The following is a 21,969-nucleotide window of genomic DNA, read 5'->3' on the forward strand; positions in this document are numbered from 1 at the left end:
TAAGAGGATCCCTTCATTCCCCTAACCAATCTTGTCATCCTTCTCTGTACACACTCAAGAAAATCTACATCCTTCCTAAAAATGAGGCCTCCAGACCTGTACACAGTACTCAAGGCGTGGCCTGACCATTGCCTTATACAGAGGGACAATCACCTCCGTTTCCCTGCCCTGGCAGCCTGTCTGCATTGCTCAGAAAACTTCATATTTGACTGCACAATTACTCCCAGGTCTTTTTCAGCCGACCGGGCTAGCCGGGTGGGTAAAGTGCCTGCCTAGCAACGCAAAGGTCGCAGGTTCAAATCCCACCTTGGGCTTGGATCAAAGTACTACAAAAACCTTGGGAGGTAAATTATGGCCACAGAAGCCGATGCGCCAACTACCAAATAAAAAAAAAAAAAAAAAAAAGAGTCTTTTTCATTTTCTACCACCTTACGTGTAGTACCACACAGTTGGTACATTTCTCTGGGGTTACTTCTACCCATATAATTGAATGGGTAGAAGTCAACAAGAAATGAATTATTTCTTGTTGACTTTCCTAAGGTTGTAAATGGGATAACTTTTTACCCAATTGAGTGAGCACATGACAGGAAAATAAAATCAGTGATGCAGATTAAAGTTGAAGGCATATTAAAGTTCATATCAACATAACTATGATAGATATTTTAATACTTAAATTTAAGCTACTGTGGCAAACTGAGTTTAACATGCCCATGCAAGATTAAAGATGAATTTTTTTCAGTTAGTGCTTCAAAAATAAATATAAGGATATCAAGAGAATTAGTCAACTACAAGTTTTTTTTTTGTGTATTCTTTTATTCTGTATTATATTAAATTTATTTATTAAACTTCAGATTATGTGGAATGGTTTCATCACTAACTTTAACATGAATATCTAAACAATAAAGTCCTTGAATATAGATTAACTATAAAACATATCTGCAAGTACTGTTCTAAGAGTTTCTATATTGCAAGTCCAAAAACTGATACAATGCAGTACATAGTTTTATTTTCCCATCGAACAGTACAGCTTCCTGTAAAGAAAATAAATGGCTAAAGTATGAATAATTCAAAATTAATATGATACAAAAACGCATGTAAACTGATAACTGGAAATGGCTAAAATTACAGCTAGCATCCACAGTATTTACTTCATGCAGGATGCACATGGTCAATGATATTCAAAAAATACGGAACCTTTTGACAGAATGGCAAATAGACTAAAAAGATTAATTACATTATGCAAAATTTTAGGCATTTTTATATGTATGGTTAATGAGAAGGTAAGTAATACAGGATAAGATCAATTTCACTAAGAGATCCCAGTTATACTGCAGATCTTGAGTTATAGCATGAAAGGGATGAGTGATGGGAAATCAAACCAATATCAGACTTATAAGATTTTGATTTTTATGGCACATGGGAGACTAAGGCCAAGACTTATAAGAATAACTAATGACAAAGGTACATAAAAGGGAAAAGGAATGAAGAAAGGCAGGAAGAATTTGTGAATAAATATCAGTGGTTACAGATATCACACAATAAGGTGGCTGTATAAAGGGATGTCAATATAATTTATTAATAAATTCATTACACTTATATCCCTATCTTATTGTTAATAGCATTCTCATGTTAGTATTCTTCATGTAGTGAAAGGAAGCCACAGGCTGAAAAAAAAAAAAAAAAAAAATAGATAAGGATATAGAAAAATTATGTGCTTCTTATCTCATATTGGTAACCATCCAGTTGACCTTTGAATTTCTTAAAATTGTAAGAATCAACTACCTGTGGAGGGAGGTACCTTGTCCCAGTAAACAACTTGCTGGCTAAAAGAAAACTTTCTGCAATTCAGTCTAAAATTCTTCCCCTATAAATTAAATTTATGGCCACTAGTTCTGGAATTCTTTATAACAGTGAGAATTTTGCTGTAATTCATTTTTATAAATCCCTCTCAGAGCCTTATTAATCGCAATCAAGCCCTCCTTTAAAGTGCAAAGCTATGTAGCTCACATAATCACACCATTTCACTTGCCTGTCTTTGAACCCTTTTTCAAGAAGCTCAATAACTTTTTTTTTTAGATAAGGTCTCCATCAGTGCTTTTTTTTGTAAAAAAAAAATAGGTGCCGGTACTCATTCTTTGCTATCAGGAAAAATTGAAAATTAAAAGGATATGAAAAGTACTCTAAAAATTTTTTTCCCCTGATATTGTTACTTTAGTAGTAATGTTTTTAGAATAAGAACAACAAATTAAGTGTATTAACACACAGTTTACTAAGCATAAATTTAATATTCAAGTATATAAAAAATTAAGTAAAAAATAATAACATAAGTAAAAATAATTTCATAATAAAGTTATTGTAGAATATTCCAAATTTTTATTAAGTTCTCATCCGACCCCCCTATGCCAGGGGTTGGCAACCTTTTTTGATTGAAGAGCCATTTTTAATCTAATTAAAAAAAAAAAAAAAAGAGAGATTCCGAAGGGCCGCACCTCAGCTCAAGCTGGGAGGGGGGGAGAGTTTTTTTAAGAAATGGAATAGTGGGAAGGTGTTTATTAAAAATATATATATTTTTTGAAATATTATTTATTAATACTGCAAAAACGTAACAAACATCCATTTAGGTACAAATTAATGTGACTTTTGCTGATGAACTTTTTGAGCAAGTGTCTCTCAACATTATGCGAGTATGTCGTAATTAAACATGCTCGCATTGTTCAGACAACAGTTTCTTGATTTATTTTTAATATAGTTTATGTTCAAAAATATTTGCTAGCAGAAATACATCGAACCAAAAACTGAGAGAAGTCGAATCGCAAATATTTTCAAATTTATATATGGGTCTGGTAAGCTACTACACGCATTGGTCTGCATTTTAAAGCATCTATCGCCGTCCATTTGTGTAGAATTACAAGGGCAGCCTTTTGTTTCCAAATCCTCAATTTCAGTTTTAAGGCATTTTACTCTTGCATTCCACATGTCCATGATTTTTAAGTTCTCTAACTCCATTTCAAATTGTGCTTCATGTGAGCTGTAAAGTTAAAGAACCACAGTTACATGTTAAAAGAGCTGCAGGTTGCTGACCCCTATCCTATGCTGACTTCTTTTTTCCTTCTTTGTGTGTGTTGGTTGCTGAATGACGTTTCCGAAGCAGCCACGAATCAACATATTTTGCTGGATCGAAGCGGGTCAGCAGTGGGCCTTACAATTTTAAGAAACAGTAGTGAAGAAACTGTTTTTGTCATCAACGAAGCGTTGGTTGGGCTGGCGATCAGATTCGTTTGTGAAAATCCTTGTTCACATTCACTCAATGAAATTGGTATCATACTCAGAGCGTTCATCAAATGCTTCAATTCTTCTGAAACCTTCTTATCAATTAGGTATCCCCGAAATGAACGAATTGCATCTCTTTCATTTAACTGTAATCTAATTGACAATTTTCTAACTTCACTTTCACTAAATGCCAACAATTCATGTTTAGAAGGATTGATACCTTCGTTGTTTTCGTTTTCCTTCCCTCGTCATCGGTATTGTCACTAGTTTTAAATTTGAATTTTTTCTTTTTTTTTTGAAACTGTCCAAAATGTCGGTGTCATTTGGATATTCAGGTACTGTGACCCAGTAAACAGAGATAAGGAAAATTTACAGAAAAATGTGGATAACGCACTTCCGCAAAACTACAGATGATTATTTGTCGGGGTAAAAGAAATCACTTTTCTAATTCTCGAAAGGGGTGCTACGGTTGATTTACAAAGGTGTCCAAGCCTACGGTCCGCGAGGAAAGTGAACTAAAACAGCATTTTAAATTTTGTTAATTATCAAAAAAATTTTCTCATTAAATGTTTTGTTCAGTAAATGTAATTGTGTATTGTACTTAATAAAATTTTTGAATATTTTCAATTTTACTTTTACATGCAACAAGATATGGAAAATGTAACACACTACAGAAATCTAACTTTGAATTTTTTTGAATATGGCCCCTGTACAGGAAAAGGTTGGACACTACTGCAGTAGAAGGTGGACCAGAGCCCATTGGGAATACACCTTGATCCGCTTGATCAGAGGACTAGCGCGACTCCTCCGTACGTGGGACAGGTGGTCGGATAGGTTTTACCGGGTACCACTAAGTTGTAGAATGCTTTAGCTCTCTTAATTCACGCAGCAGCAGCACTAATTGCCTAAATTGCCTGCAGGCCAGAAATGCGAACAGTGCGTACCGAGTTAATTCTCTCCTAATCCGTTCCCTATATGAAAATTTCCATCGCTCAACGGAAACTATTTTAAATGTAACTTCCAAGGGGAATTAAAAATAATTTGCTATATAAGGACTTCGTTAAACAGAGGCCCGACTGAGTAATTTAGCATTATAAAATATACAGTTTTATATAGAAAATATCTTAAAAATAGACAGTAAAAAATGCAAATTTAGTTAAATAATTTTAAGTTTATTTGAATAGTAGATAAACATGTGAAAAAAAATTTATGGAATATTACAAATTTCGAAGTTCACTGCATCCAAATCCACTGTTAATTAAGGTGCCGGTACGTCATGCCGTTGCGTACTGTCCCAAAAAAAGCACTGGTCTCCATACTTGGAAACAGTATTCTACATGTGGTCTTACAATTGTCTTATACAGTGGAATTATCACCTTCCTATCACTACAGGCTACTTTTTGATAAATCATCGATAGGACACCATGGGGCTCCCTGGTTGCCAGTTTATGCTACTCAGAGAACTTCATATATCTACCAGATCATAACTCCCAGGTCCCTTTCTTCCTCTACTGTTTTTAATTCACACCAAGTATACAAGTTATTTTGGGGTGGCTATTTTCCCAAGTGTAATCTTGCATTTGGCTGCATTAAAACATAGCTTCCCCATTTTCTGACTATTTTTGAAGCCTAATCAAGTCATCATGAAGGTGTGCTGCTTGGCAGAGATCATTAATGACTCTGCCAATCTTAAAATCATCTGCAAATTTTGACATAATGTCATTTATCCATTTGTTGATGTCATTTTTGAAAATCAGAAACGACATTCTTTGGGATCCCACTTCTGACATTACACCAATCTGAAGAACATCCAGTAATCACAACCCTCTGCTTTGCAGCCACCTGCAATCCATATTAGAATCTTTCGGTAAACCTAACATGTTCCAGCTCATACAGTAACCTCTTGTGATGGACTGCTAAAATATAAATAAAATAGCTTACACGGTTAGTTATATATTATTTTCCCCTTAAAAAAACCACATTGCATGAACTTCAGAATACCATTTCTATCTAAATGTTCCTGGATTGCATTCTTGATTAATGCCTCCATGATTTTTCTCCAACGTTGAAATCAGACTAATCTCTCCTGAGTTTTAAAGATACCCTCATAATTAACCTTATCTTAAAGATACCCTCATAATTAACCTCAATGGTTCAATACACTCTCTGGCTGCCTCCCTCAAAATTACTGGGTATATGCCATCAAATTAATAAGCAGCCTTACTTTGCCTTTAGGCCTGAAGGGTTTCCTAATAAAAGGTTGTCTGTAATTTCGAAATCACTAATTTCATATGTTTCAGTCTTACTCGCACAGTCTCTCCTCAGCAGAAAGGGTCTTTAAAGACTGATGTGATGTACCTATTCAATTCATCAGAAACATCAACTGAGTTATCTAAGAATTTCCTTACCCTGTTTAATACACAAGGTGTTAGATCTGATTCGTTTTTATTTGCATACATGAAAAAATCCTTGTCCCCATTCTTTGCTTTCTTAGTCAGTGCTTTTTCATACTCAGCATGGCTGTCCAACTTGTCCGTTACAGATGAACTTGTAGCTGTTGTAAGCTTCAGTACTTTTCAGTGCTCTGTAACTTTCCCCATGTCATCCATTTAGCTCTGTTAGACTGGCCAGCTCTGTATTCATCCATCTTGGCGTCATCCTTGTGCTATATTTTCTTAATGGTATATACGTTTTCATGGCTTCTGTGATTACTGCTTTAAAGGTATTCCATAATTCTAATATATTCCCCCCCACACTCTCTCTCTCTCTCTCTCTCTCTCTCTCTCTCTCTGCAATCTGCCCAATTCATAGATGCCACATAGCATCTTAAACTGTTATATCCACCTTTTCTGAAATTAAAATCTGTGTATCCTTTAATTTCAGAAAAGGACACCTTCAACTGCTGTAACATCTTTCCTTTTCCAACTAACAATTGCATGATCACCACCTGCCAATGGTTCCTGCACTGTAAGCTCTGTGGTAATAATAATAATCTGGTTTATTTAAAAATTTTGTTCCCCATGATAAGTTTCTCGCTTAATTATTCCAATCAATTAGAGCCAAATAGTTAGGCATTCTATGCCTAACTATTTGGCTCTAATTGATTAGAATAATTAGGCATTCCATTCTATCTGCATATAGAAACTCTTGTAATACTCTTCACAATCCTGTAGTCTGTAGATTATTCCCACCCTCACTATACCTTTGCTTCCAACTAACTCACATCACAGATTCTATGCTGGTAGCCATAACTTCTGGCTCAGCAAAAGCTCTTTTCTCACCCAGTCTGCATTTGATAAAAAGTATGATCCCACTACCCCCCTTCTATTTTTCCCTATCCTTTCTAAATACATGGATGAAACATGTTTCGGTTAGCCCTATTATGTTGGCATTAGTTATCCTAATCAGGAGTTTGAATTTACCCATTTTACTGACAATACTCCTGACATTATTATAGACACAGTTAAGACTAAGTCTACAGTTTACCACCCTGACACACCCCTTGAAGTTATTTAGGCTTTCTCTTGATTTACCTTGCCACTCATTTGAAACATTGCCACCCTCAGAACAACTTGAGATGTATAAGCATTACTTTGACCCACATCATCAGATAAATGAGTGTGTGTATATTACCCTTCTTTCCCAACTGATAGGCAGTTCCTGTGGAGTTCTTACAAATCCATATTAAGGACTCTGTGATGCTGCACAATTTTGCAAAACCACTCAGTGTGGTTAATCTGGGTTGTGAGTAGTGTGTTGTTTGTGTTGCTTGACAGGTATTTAGTTACTATGAGGCAAGATCACCAGGAAGGCAATGCCCAGCATCCATCTATGGCACAGGGAGCCAGATGAAGCATGGTGGATAGGAATGCATACTGGGCCACCAATGCTCTAACCAGAATATGAGAAGGGCAGTCTAGGAACAGAGTGGATAGTGTGAAATAGTTAAGAACAGGGGAGACAAGAAGGCACTGATGGAGAAGGAAGGCACCCCCAAGGAGAGTGAAGGGAAAGAACAAAGGAAGTGAGGTCCCAATAGAAGGGGTGACAGGATGGGGTGGCCCTCAGAGGGCTGGTTGGTTGTTGTTGGATTTTTTGGCGCAAAAGCAACTTTGGCCATATTGCGCCTTCAGAGGGCTGAAAGAATAGACAAAAATGAGAAAGCTAGAATTGCAGAGAATGATCACATGCTGGAAGAAATATATCCCAGCATCCTCATAAATCACAATCCTGATCATGCAGGAGTCAGCAAAGGCACCCCATGGCAAAAAGCTCCATGCTCTTGGCAAAAGAGAGAAGTAGATCCTCCATACATTCACCAGTTCCCACGCTGAAGAAGCAGCAGTATCTGAACAGCTGGATAGGAAGTTGGGTCCCAAGACTGAAAGGTGAGGTGTTGTCAGCATACCTCACCCAGATCAGTAAGAGGGGAACCAAGGGGCATAGATTCCTGGATATCTAAATCCCATGGCAAGGGAGGCAATTACCATCAGCAGATCCAAGATGCAAGGAGCATTCAAATCAGCAAGAGAAGGTCAGACAAGAGAGCGATGCTTGACCCAGTCGTCCCATGACAATATCCAGTGAATTGCCATCAGTGCATCCTGCAGAAACAGGAGAATATTCAGGTCAGCAACATGAGTTCAGTCTGCAGTTCCCAGCAAAAACAAAGGTCATGAGTTGTGCCAGAATTGATAGTTCGATCCAAGAATAGGTAGAGCCCAAAAGGTTAGGTCCAAGTAAGTGGGTATTGTGGCACAATAAGAGAGACATCTGTGGCATATTGGCTAGGTTGGGATTGTAGATGAGACAGGTCAGAGGGTTAGGAGGCTGCAGTGGTGGTCACCAAGAATTGCTGTATCCATCTGTTCAGATTAGTATGCTGTTTGAATAGGTCAGCGGCAAAGGTAAAGCAGGCTCTGTAGGCCTCTTTGCAGGCAATGAGATTGTGTTCTGGCTAGAATGAAGAAGCATTCAGGAGCTCCATCTGAAAGTCAACGTAAATCAATGTAAATGAAAGTCAACGTAATGTCCTGTAATTTTTCACTGAAAGTGCCATGGCCTGTGAGGAGGAAGGTACCCTGAAAGTTTGGAGCAAACCGAGTTGCAGTATGCTTATCAACAGAGGATGCTGTTGGGATAAATTTCTATGTTACTTCACTTTTTTGGCAGGCTGTTCACTGCTCTTGCCCCCAGGATGTAAGGGCATTTAAGATTTGTGTTTTTTCCTGGGACATCAATGTCAATCTGTTGCACATTTCATATCCTCAATGACATTGCTCTACCTTTGTTCAAATGAATATTGTCTCTACAAAACAAATTCCATCCACTTACAAGTGCAGGACATGCTAAGAAGAATTTCTCCCCAAAAGTCTTGCACAGTCCATCACATCTTGAGTTAATCCACAAGGCTTTCATTATCTAATCCTCCTATTGTGTCTGGGCAGAATTGTAGAGATATAAATATTCTGATCTAATTTGTAGCATTTTTTCAGCATGATCCTATATTTATTCAACAAATTGTCAGGTTGTGTTCATTTAACATCATTAGTCCCCACACTATTATTACATTATTATCCATGTAATAATAATAATGCTCTTTCTTTACACCCCTTTAAAATCTGGCAATCTATTGGTAATATCATCAATTGTTGTTCTCTGCAAACATACCCTGATTCTAGTCCACCTATCTTTATTGCAAAAAATGTTATATCCCTGACAATAGAGGCTCCCAATAAAACTAAATCTTCTAGAACCAGAGAGTATGCACTGAACTACTCTGTTAATGTATCCGATTCAAGGGGAGGAGGGATCACTTGGCAGGTCATGAGGTACTTTCATCACGGACAGGCTCCCAGTTACATTTTTTATAGGGCAAGCATCCATTTTTTTCAGTGATTCAAAATCCTTCTAGTGATGCACTTAGTTTATTTGAGATTGGTTTTCCTTACACCATTTGCAAAGAAAAGAATCTTCAGCTGAGCTTGGTTTGTCAACTAGACTGACCTTAGATATGTTACAGTCTATATAAGTGAGGAACTCATAACTCACACCAGAAATGTCCACAGGTATTTCTTTTTGAGTCATAATATCCTCGGACAATGTACTAAAAGTGGATAATGTAACAACCATTATTTAGGTAAAATTTAAACATAAGAAAGATTATAAAATTTAATTTTACAATGTATAATTTAAATTAACAAAGTATTACAATAAAGAGGAAGTGACAAAACTTGACTCTAGTGAAGTAAAAATTAAGTTATCAAAGTTATTGGAAAGAATGTGACAGAAGAAATACTATAGAAAAGAATTAAATTTACAAATATTGTACAAATTAAATGTACAAATTACTGAAATAAAATTTACAAAGTTAATGAAATAAAAGTTACAAAGTTACTGAAATAAGATTTAAAAATTACAGAAGTAAATTTAAACAAATTTTATAAAAAAATTGCCCACTAGCCATCTGCTCTTAATCCCCTTCAGTTTAATCCACTGATTTTGGTTAGTTTGGATCTTATTGGTGCATTAGCAACTAAGGCTATAATGTGCAAAACCACTTAATCCACTAAAGCCAACTTAAAAAACATATGCTCTCTTTGACTAACCAGAGTAGAATGCCCATTGTATATAAATGTTACTAGGCTGTCACTTAAGACATTTTATGGGTGGGGAGGACACAGCATAAATAAAAAGTATAATTCTTTTACAAGAAATACTGTTTACTTGAGGAGTAACATTAAGTTAATTTGTAGCAACAGCCACAAAAAAAAAAAAAATATAGAAAAAAAGAAAGATTTAATTTCTCCCCTTAGAGCATGAAGCTACAAAAATTATGTAACAGTGTCACAATTTAAATATGACTGGAAGTTATAAATTGGTATACATTATATTTCTAAAGCAAAAGTTACCATTTTGGTTACCAGTTTTGTAAAACATAAGGTCTAAATGTAAAAGGAAAGTCATGGTACCCTTCCCTAGCGTTGCATATGTGTGTAGCAGTTCAGAAGTTTCTGCACGGTAGTGCCAGTATGTAATGGTTTGTGGGATTGAATTCTCGCTAAAGGTAGTACTAATACTGACTGTCAAAAGATTTGTCCACTAGATATCTGCTCTTAATTCCCTTCAGTTTAATCCACTGATTTTGGTTGGTTGGTTTGGATTTTATTGGCACATTAGCAACCAAGGCTATAATGAGCCATTATATAGAAATAGTTTTTTTAGGGGGATGGAGGAGGGGTTAGCATAGGTTCATTGGTCCTTAGACATAGATTTGGAAAAAGTTAAGTGGGCTTTCCAAGTATTACATTCAAAGGTGATCAAGCTTCATGTGTTTTCAAGAAAATTCCATGCACTCCTATTGAAGGATGTCCTTAGAATTTATTCTGCCTCACTCTGTTCCAATAACAGGTTATAACACTTGAATGGGGTTTATCCTAACAACATATGAAAATAAATACACAAAGCTCATTTGCACTTTTAAAAATCCATAGCCAAGAACTGAGTGAACATACGAGGAGTGGTTCAATAAAGAATTGCCCTGACCTAGCTGCAGAGGTGCTAGCCTGCTGATTCTTGGCACAGGTTTTAGTCCTTCTCTACATAGCCACCGTCAGATTTACACATTTTTCCCATCAATGGATGAGGCTATGGATACTGCTGCTCCTGTAGAAGTGGTGAGGTTGGTCTTTGAACCATGACTCTATCGCAGAAATGAGTCTCATCATCAGGGAAGTGGGTCCCCCAGAAGAAATGATTTAAGGGAAGGAAACAAGAAGAAGTCTGATAGTGCAAGATCGGGTGAGTAGGCTGGATGGGGCAGTATTTCATATCCACAAGTGGCCACTTATGTTGTTGCAATTTCAGAAGTGTGAACTGGGACATTGTCTTGAAGCATTCTCACACCTTAGGACAGCAGGCCATGCCTACAAACGTGTAAGAGAAAAACAAATTAAGACACAGGGCTGAAATTTTACACATTTAGTACAGAAATATGTATGATGCTACACACAAAATATGTGGAAGTAGGTGAGGGCGATTCTTTATTGAACCACCCTCATATTAGCATTAGCATTAGCAGAGGCATATGATGCAAGAAAGCAAGCTTATTCAGCATCAGCCAAAAAAAAAGAAAAAAAAAACAACCACTACTCCCATTTCACCCCTCAATTCGTTCGAAATACCTGTCCAGCTGAGCCTTAAATTTGTTTAGGCTATCAACTTCAACAACAAGCGATGGAAGTCTATTCCACAAACCAACTGCCCGCTGGCTAAAGGCGAATTTCCGCACATCTATCCGACATCCGTCCTTCCTCAATTTGAATTTATGCCCTCTCAGGTGATTATTCTGAGCAAGAGGAAGAATCCCATCGGCATTGAGCATGCTCAAGCCATTCAAAGCCTTGTACACCTCTATCAGATCACCTCGGCGATGCCTAGTCTCCAGGCTCTGTAATTTGCAAAACTTAAGCCTTTCTTCGTAAGAGCAACCCTTTGTTCCATTCACTAATCTTGTTGCCCTTCTCTGTACTCGTTCCAGCAGCTCTACATCCTTCTTGAAATGAGGCCTCCAGACCTGTATACAGTACTCAAGGTGTGGCCTGACCAATGCCTTATACAAGGGAATAATCACATCCCTGTCCCTGCTAGAAAAATTCCTGTATATCATTGACAAGACACCATGAGCTACTCTTGCAGCTCGTCTGCACTGCTCAGAGAACTTCATATCTGCCTGCACAATTACCCCCAGGTCCTTTTCATTCTCTACCACTGTCAGCGTAGTACCACAGAGTTGATACGTTGATCTGGGGTTACTGTTTCCCATATGTAGTACTTTACATTTGTCAATGTTAAACTTCATTTGCCACCTCTCAGCCCATCTGCTCAACCTTTCCAAATCCTGTTGCAGCAGCATAGTATCAGTAGTGTCCTTAACAACCCTGCTAACCTTTGTATCGTCTGCAAACTTGGACATTAAGCCTGATACACCATCATCAATATCATTTATAAATACAGAAAACAACAATGGACCCAACACTGAACCCTGAGGAACTCCACTAATAACATTAGTCCACGTTGAGCAGTGTCCATTGATTACCACTCTCTGTCTTCTGCCACTCAACCATCCCTTTATCCATAGCAGCAATTTGCCTCGAATGCCACACTTCTCCAATTTGTGCAACAGTCTTCCATGCGCAACAGTATCAAAAGCCTTTCTAAGATCCAAATATATAATATCAAAGTTATTCCCTGCATCCAGTTCTTTTGTGACTACATCATAGTATCCAATCAAATTGGTCAGACAAGACCTGCCCTTAACAAACCCATGCTGTGTCTGAGCTATAACTGAATTCTTGTCCAGATGATCCTGCAGTGCTTCTTTAACCAGTGCCTCCATTAATTTTCCTGGAACCGAAGTTAAACTAACAGGTCTATAATTACCTGTGTCAGCCTTTGATCCTCCTTTGTGAATTGGGGTTACATTTGCACATCTCCAGTCCATGGGTACCTCCCCTGAGTCCAAAGAAGCTCTCATAATTATGGCTAGGGGTTTGCTTACTTCCTTTGCTGCCTCCTTTAATATAACTGGATAGATCCCATCCACCCCGGGTGCCTTTTTTATGTTTATCCTCAACAATTTCTCCTCCACTTTCCTCTCAGTTATTAGAAAATCATCTAGCTCACTGCCAATGTTTACTTCACCTACGACATTCCCCTTCCTGAATAACTCCTCATGTGTGAATGTAGATGCAAAATACTCGTTTAGATTGTTAGCCACCTGAGCTGGATCCTCAACTGTTGAACCATCAACATCCAGTGGACCAATCTGATTCATCCCTTTCCTTCTTGAGTTTAAATAGGTAAAGAACTCTTTTCTGTTTTTCTTTGCATCCTTTGCCAAGGATTTCTCATAATCTGCCTTTGCCTGCCTAATCTCCTTTGTGACTTGGTTACAGACCAACTTATATCTATCATAGGCTTCCACGTCACCCATTAATTTGTATGTATCCCATGCATTTTTCTTCTCTGCCATATGTCTCATTATTTAGTTTCATATGGTTTCCCCATGCTGTTTCTGCCATTCACACCACCACAAAGTGAACTGAAATGACTGGTAATTGTAAACAATGTCTTCACCAAAGTTTGAGGTTAGGAATGGCTTTCAACAGTTATGCTAATTAAAAAGTTACTTGTTATCTGGGTTCTACTCTTTTTATTTATCTTGTTAAATAATACTTTTAGCATATGGTTACTGAGATATTCATGGGGAAAACTCAGTCAAAGGTAACAGATCTTTTGTGCTGTATACATTTGCAAGAGCCTGAATTCTAGCTAGAATTGTTATGGTACATTCCATGACATATACCATGATATTAAATCAGAAACAATGTGCTTGACTGGACAGTTCTCCCTTGATATAAAAAATAAGCAGGAAGAATGGGAGGGGAATGTGAATATAACCTCAGAACGTGTCCTACTAAATCTAGTCTTCAATTTGATGCCAAATCAAACCAGATTGATGCTGCTATTCAGCAAGCAGCATTTTTGGTCTAATCCAGGAATATTGGTCCAGTGATGCTAACAGTAGGTGATGAACAACAAATTCTGCAGGTTGCTTTGTACTTTCTGGACATGGAGATAAACATTTTCGCTTATGATCCTGGAAAGGAAGTTACTGTCCTTTCTGGCCTGTGCTTGCTGGTCCCAACCCACAGAAAGCCGTTTCTTTTTGCCACTCAGCAAACAGGGCACAAATTTTGCAGCAAAATTTTCTGCCTCGTGTTTAAATTTTCAGTTAAAATGTGTCAACATATATATAATAGGCCTAGAATGTTGCAGTTTGTCCTCATGAATGACTAAATGCACTTTTTCAAATGTTCTCAGTCTGACCTGACAATGGGTGACCTGAGTGCTCAATATCATTAACCAAAGTTTCGAAATGCAAGTATCATTTAAAAGTTTACGTTCTACTCATAGCATTACTACCAAATGCTCGTTTAAACATAAGACTCTGAAGCTGTTTTCCCAAGTTTATAACAAAATTTTGCTTAAACACTAATTATACAAAAGCACGTCCTACTGGTGCAAAACTCACCACACTGGCTCATAGTGAATTAGTTCACCAGTACCTAATAGCAAACTGCTATACCCCATGTGGCCAGTCCAGAAACGTTTGGTTTGCAATGATGCTATTTAACAGCTGTGATGTTATTACATAATGAAAATGTGCTTACTGCTTTTTGTTTGTTTGTTATTTGGTTTTTAGGAGCATTAGCAACTAAGGCCATATTGCTCCGGGATATGCGGTGGTCATTCCCTGACCTTTCCGCATCCTCTGTATTTGGTGGTCACTGGCTCGAACCCTGGTCTGATCAAGAAGCATGTGCTACGCACTGCTGCTCCTTCCCACCTGGCTACGGAGGCGCCACTGCTTTTGTGACAGCTGGATAAACATGTATTGCCAAAGGGGGGGAGGGAGAGAGAGAGAGAGAGAGAGAGAGAGAGAGAGAGAGAGAGAGAGGCTTAAAACTTACCCCAAAAGATAAAACCTGGACAAATCCAAAGACAAACTGGAAAAACATGGTGCTCTTACAAAGTTCAGAACTAAAGCCTTTTTTGGTGCTCTTACCAAAAAAGGCTTCAGTTCTAAAAACTGTGGCATCTAGAAACTAAGCACCTGCAAGGAGATCAGATTTAGGTGTTTAAGGCTTTGATTAGATTGAGTATGCTCAATGCTGATGGCATCTTTCTTCTTGTTCAGACTACACAGAGGAGTACAGATTAAAATCGAGGAAGGATGGCTGCAGGACAATGTGCAGAAATTTGCCGTCATCATCAGGTGGTTGATTGTTGGAGGGGGGGGAACTACCATCTAGTGCTGTTGAAGTGGGTAATTTGAATAAATTCAGGGAATTACTAAATAAATCATTGAGGACTCAGACAGGTGATACGGGAATTTTTTTTTTTTTTTTGTCGACACTGTATAAGTTTACTTTCTTGCATCATTTATCATGGCATGCCCAGATTATGGAGTGTTTACTGTTTTAGAATTACTCTGTGGAATTATATTAGATGTCTGTACAACTTCCTATTAACTCCTAACTCCTACAACTCCTAGGCTAACTTTATAGCCTAGGAGTTGTACATATATAATAAGGTAATTCCCTTCAAGATGCCTGGTTAGTGGGGGGGGTAGTAGACAAGAATTCAATGTTGTCAGTGGGTTGAAAGAGGTTGTTGCAATGTGACATCACGAGCCAGTAGCTCAAGCCTATGCAGAACATGGGGAGGGTATTCACACTTCATTAAATCTGCTCTTACTTTTGCAACCTCAGTATCTCTTATATCACAGAACCGGAATGGGATCATGCCTGACTAAATAAAGCGTGAACAGTGCTCTGGTTGGTTGATTGGTTGGGTTTTATTGGCTCATTAGCAACTAAGGCTATAATGCGCCAAAACCTGGTCATTAAAGAGTAAAACTTTCAGTGGCCTAATGAATTAGGTCACTAAGTCAAGGTATAAAAACAAGTATAAACTGTAAAAGACGAATATCAATAAAGAAGTAACAATTTTTTAAATATCAGTAAAAAGGTTTACTGATTTCAAAAAGCTAAAAATAGCAGACACATGGTCATTGTCGGATAAAATCTGACTGAGTGTATACGGCTCAGTCAGATGATTAAAAGTGGTAAAACGGATATTACTAAAATCTGGACAATCAATTAAAACGTGTCTGATTGATAAAATTGTGCCACAGGACTAACACACACAGGAGGATCATCAGGCCTCAGCAAAAACGAATGAATCAAATGACTATGTCCTATGCAGGTCCGGGCAAGAACAACTTCCTCCTTACGATTCCTGCGCAGACTAGACTGCCACGGTCCAATTACAGGTTTTATACGATATAATTTATTCATAGTCTGTCTATTCCACGAATCCTGCCATTGAGAGTGTATCTTCTGGTGTATTATTTACCTGTAGTCTGTATAGGGGACTGACAGGCAGAAATTACCATTGGTAATTGCTGATTTGGCTGTGGTGTCAGCCAAATCATTTCCCCTAATCCCAATGTGGCTGGAAATCCAGCAGAAGCGGATATCATATTCACGTTCATGGAGAAAGTGAATCTTCTGCTGAATGCAAGACAGAACTGGATGAGAATTACATCTCACAGTTATCAAAGCCTGTAACACGCTGAGAGAATCAGAATATAAAATGAACCATTGGTATTGGCATTTACTAATGTGATCCAAGGCTAACTCTATAGCATGCAGCTCTGCAGTAAATATGCTGTATTCGGGGAGAATCTGCTCCGATGTAGTGGTGTCTGTAAAGACAGCAGCAGATCCCACATATGATTCCGACTTTGAGCCGTCTGTGTAAACTGGTGCGAAGTCAGAATGTTCAGCTCGGTGTGCTGAATAAAGCTGCAGGTAGACAGATGATGGAGTGCCCGACTTTCCCCATTTCTAAGGGACATGTCACATGCTGGAACATGAGCATGCCAGGGTGGAAGGGGTTGCTTTGGCATTTGGGCAACCTTGTCTGCCTTGATCTTAAGTTCTTTGAGTAGCTCTCGGAGATGAATACCAAAAGGACGATTGGCAGTCTTACGGGTGTTGTACAAATTTTCCTACTGTGGCTCAAAAACGAATGGCCACGTAGGATGGTCTGGCAGGGATTTCAGTTTTAAAGCGTACTTTAGAGACAACGTTGCAGCGATAATGGTGGTTTGTTTGCTTCGACGTATAAGCTCTGGACAGGAGATGTTCGATACGCTCCATTAGCAATACGGAGAGCCTGATGATGGACAGGATCCAGCCATCGAAGTACACCGTCTCTGGCTGAATTGTATACCAGGGACCTGTAATCTAGTCTGGGTCGTACAAGTGCACGGTAGATGCGTAGTAGGGTGTATCGATCTGCACTCCAAGATGTAGAGGAAAGAGAGCGCAGAATATTCAGGCCTCTTGTACACTTCGTGCAGAGTTGACGGATGTGATCCAGAAAGGTCAGCTTTTTATCAAATACGAGTCCCAAGAATTTTGTGTCCGCCGCTACCGGAATAGCATTTTGTCTGAGCCTTAATTCAGGTTCAGGATGAAGATTACGCTTATGACAAAAGTGCACGCAAACGGTCTTCTGTGGCGAGAACCTGAATCCATTAGACAGTGCCCACGAATTTAGGCGATCAATGGCTTTTTGCAGTTGTCTTTCAATAACCCTCATGTTGCATGACTGACAAAATATGCTAGTCATCAACAGAGAGGGCACTGTTTACAGTTGGAGGAAGTTGTTCTGTGATGGAATTTACGTTGATGGTGGAAAGCGTGACACTTAAAACTGATCCTTGTGGTACTCCCTCCTCTTGGCTAAACGAACGAGAGAGTAAGGATCCCACACGAACTTGGAAAGATCAATTAGCTAAAAAGTTTTTAATAAAAATGAGGAGATGCCCTCTAAGACCAAGGCTATGCAAATCTTTTAAGATGCCAAATCTCCAAGTTGTGTCATACGCTTTCTCCATGTCAAAGAACACAGACACCAAATGTTCACGTTTCAGGAGAGCATCCCGGATGGATGTTTCCAGTCTAATAAGATGGTCCAAAGTGGACCGGTTCATTTGGAAGCCGCACTGGATGTTGGAGAGAAGGTCATTTGATTCTAAATACCATATTAAATGAAAATTACCATTCTCTCCAGGATTTTGCACAGACAGTTAGTCAGAGCAATAGGACGATAATTAGTAGACTTTTGGATCATTTTTTGGCTTAGCAAAGGCAAGAGAAATTGCCTTGCGCCAGGAATCCAGAAACTGCCCTTCAATAAAGATTCTGTTATATAGAAGGAGCAGATGATCCATAGATTTTGGTGAAAGATGCTTAATCTTTTCATAATGGATGCCATCTGGTCCAACAGCACTTGCTTTGGAAAGAATGAGAGCTCTTTTCAGTTCCTCTATAGTGAATGACCTGTTGTAGGGATAAACGCTCTTAGACTTAAAATTAAGTGCCTGTCTTTTGATTTTATGTTTCAGGACCAGGAACTCTGGGGAATACGAAGATGTTGCAGAGATGTTAGAGAATGTTTCTCCAAGAGAATTGGCTATTGCAGTTGGATCTGCAATAGTGCATCCATTATAACCTAGGATCGAAGAAGTGTGGGATGTATATTTTCCCTTCATTTTTCGGATTTTATCCCAGACCAACTTAGTACTAGTGGACTGAGTAATTGATGAAGTAAAACGGATCCACATTCCTTTTGACTCTGACGGCGGATGTAACATGCTTTGGCTCATGTGCGTTTAAAGGCTATAAGGTTGGTCGTGGTAGGATATTGGCGGAATATCCCCCACACTTTGTTTTGAGCATTTTTTGCTGCTGTGCATTGTGAATTCCACCATGGTTTGGGAAATGGTGGAAACCAGGCAGATGTTTTTGGGATGGCATTCGCAGCTGCTTGGACGATATTTTCTGTGATGTACGTTACTGCATCACTGATAGGCTCCTGACTGACGGTACTGAGGTCAAAATTTGCCTGATGTTGGAAGGCAGTCCAGTCAGCCTGATGTCTTCCACCGTGGTAACCTGAAAGGAAGACATGGTCTCCCACTGTGTAACGAGGTTATCACAGGGAAGTGATCATTTCCGTATGGGTTCTCCTCCAACTTCCCAAGTGAGTGAAGGGGAGCAGATAGAGAGATCAATGGCAGAAAACATACGGGTAGGCATGTGGAAGGTGTTTGTTCCAATATTTAGGAGGGGAAGGTCATTGTCATTTAGCATACGCTCTATGACTCGTCCCCTTCTATTGATGATAGCACTACCCCACAGGGTAGTATGTCCATTAAAATCCCCGAGAAGTAAGAAAGGGGAAGGCAACTGCATTACAGGATCATTAAGGTCTTCTTGGGAGATGTCAGTCCAAGGTGGCAAATAAATAAAGCACACAGTTAATAAAAATCCCACTGTAAGGCGAATTGCAACAGCCTCTATGCTGGTTGTTATTAGCAAGGGCTGAACGGGAGTCTGGTTGCCCACAAGGATAGCGACTCCTCCATGAGCAGGACCATCTGCAATTCTATCCTTACGAAAAATTGAGATGTAATGAATGGTGGGATCATCATTTGCCTTTAGGTAAGTCTCCTGCAAGCAAAAGCAAACTGGCTCGTGCTTTTGCAGGAGGGCCTTGATGTCATCAGTATTTTGCCGGAATCCACGACAATTCAACTGTAGGAATTTAGCCATTATTTTGGATTGGTGGGTCCATCAGGCGGCTTCTGAGTTGCTAAGGGCTTACTTTTATCAGTCTTGGGTTTATCTCTTTTGGGGAAGTATGGACACTGTCCGGTGTCCATTTCTTCCTCCACGAAGAGTTCCAAGACTGATTTGTCTGGTATCTCCTTGTCCTCTACATCCATTGTTTCTGTTATTACTGGTTGCTCTTTTTTACCACTTGATTTTGGTAGTGGCGGAGCACCAGGAGGTACGGATATAGGAGTGGCAGCTGACTGTGTTTTTTTGGTGGGCTTTTGTGAACTCAATAAATAGCATGCAATCGGAGTGAATGACTCTCTTGGTGGTACAGTCATCTCTGTTTGTGTACCAATAGTGCACTTCGCAGAAACCTTCTGAGCATATGAAGGCTTCCCGCTATTTATTGGTTGTATGCGTTTTCTAGCCTCTGGGTATGAGATGTTCAGCTCCGTTTTTAATTTTTGAATCTCCTTTTCATCCTTCCACCACTGGCATGCTCGAGAGTATGCAGGGTGCTCTCCTTGGCAGTTAGTACAATTAGGCTTAGGAGCTAGACATTCCTTGCTCTCGTGATCTTTAGCACCACATCAAGCACAGGCAGGGTTATCACGACAAGCTGTTTGTGAGTGGCCGTACTGTTGACATTTAAAACACCTCAGTTGGTTTGGAATGTAAATCCTCACTGGGCAGTTTAAGTACCTTGCCTTGATGGAACTTGGAGGCTGTGGGGTGTTAAATGTTAGGATGAGAACTCGGGTAGGGACGAGATTCCCATCCTTACACATGGATATTTGCTTGACAGCTGTTACTCCTTGTTCTTTTAATTCAGAGCAGATCTCTTCTTCAGAATTCTCATCCTTTTGCTTATGCAAAGTAGTTGGTTTAACATAAAGTGCCTGTAGTCTGTTATCTCGATGAAAGTTGGCATGGGGGAAAGAGAGAGAGATTGGAAGATTGCATTCATGGGCACAGGGAGGCTTTTGGCACTGCCAATTTTGCCTGCTCTGCTGTTGCTCAGCATTAATGGAATGAACAATGCATCTGGCTTGACCCCTGCAATAATGTTGAGAGTATTGAGTGCTTGTACAATTTCCATTCTTGCTAGTGGGTCAAGGCACGCCACATTTCTATGGTGGGCTCCAATGTTAATTGTAATAAAGGTACCTGCAGCAACCCAGTTATGGAGCCAGGTATCCTAAACTATGATGAGCACTGGTATAATGAGAATATTGTTGCTGATGAAATAGTTTATCACTACCAGGTTTAGATTAGTTGCCCCCCACCTTTTTTTGAGCATTATTATGTCCTGGTTTCCATCTCTATCATATGACAGATCTACTTTTCATATCATATTGTACCCTGTCTTAAAAGCTACTCCTTATGTTTTATGAATTTTAACTTACGAGGAGCAGCACAAAAGTAATGCCTCCTATTTTTTCCCTCAGAAAATTTAATTCCTACAACTATGCCTTTTACATCAATTAATCATCAATCTTTAATAAACTCACTGTTATTTTTCCACAAAGCCATCATCATTTTCTATGAATTTCCACCATCTCTGAGTCAGATGCTATATTCCAATCCTGTAAAAGTTCTTGCTCTTGCTCCAGAGGGCTTCGCGAACATTGTGCTTGAGCTGGTCGTCATCCACAAAATGGATTCTGAAGAGGTGATAGTCAGAAGGCACATGATCCAGGCTATGAGAAGTGTGAGGAAGAGCAGTGCACCCCAGTTTTGCAATAGCCTCCATCGCACACAGACTAATGTGGGGTTATGCATTGTCACGGAGAAGAAAAACCTCATTAAGGTTTTTGTCTGTTCAAACTCTATGGATGGGGGTGCTTTCAAGTTTTTTAATGTTTCACATATTGTTCTGAGTTGATTGTGGTGCCACACTTCAAGAAGTCCACAAGCAAGCAAGACTCTGTCTTTGTTCTAAAACATTGTTGACATGACTTTACCGACAGAAGGCCGTCTTTTGAACTTCTTCTTGCGTGGTGAATTTTGATGGTGCCACTCCTTCGACTGTCTCTTTGCTTCAGTGTCATAATGGTGGACCCAGGTTTTGTCACCTGTGACTATGCGTGAAAGAAAAACCTCTCCTTCACCTTCGTAGTGCGTTTGCTTGATATGTATATCTGTAACATCCACCATTTTGAACTATCCATGTGCTGCACTCGCAAGACCAATCACAGCACCATTCAGTATGGTGAAACTAGAGACCTCTAGTGACTACTCAGTAACATGTGAAAATGATCTAGGCACCACATTTGAAAGCAAAAAATTAGGAGGCATTACTTTCGTACTGGTCCTCGTATTTAACCTGTATCACTTTTAGTGTATCAATCACTCTTATTTTCAACTTATTTTTGTAAATTTATTTTAATAAAGTTCAGTCAGTTGTCTCAAATAATTTTATTATTGATATGGAACTTTG

The 21,969-nt window shown here is 39.0% G+C and overlaps 1 protein-coding gene across 1 annotated transcript in view; it reads right to left on the reverse strand.

Moving 5' to 3' along the window:
• Positions 1 to 862: 862 nt before the first annotated feature.
• Dlc90F (dynein light chain 90F) overlaps positions 863 to 21,969 on the reverse strand; it is a 54,047-nt gene continuing 32,940 nt past the window's right edge. Inside the window, exon 5 of the mRNA XM_090375288.1 lies at positions 863 to 1,031. Coding sequence (XP_090231414.1) covers positions 961 to 1,031 — 71 coding nt within the window. The 3' untranslated portion in view covers positions 863 to 960. The remainder of the gene's footprint in view (positions 1,032 to 21,969) is intronic.

Source organism: Mastigoproctus giganteus, chromosome 1 (genome assembly GCF_048544385.1).
Source record: "Mastigoproctus giganteus isolate SK-2022 chromosome 1, ASM4854438v1, whole genome shotgun sequence".
NCBI classification, from domain to species: domain Eukaryota; kingdom Metazoa; phylum Arthropoda; class Arachnida; order Uropygi; family Thelyphonidae; genus Mastigoproctus; species Mastigoproctus giganteus.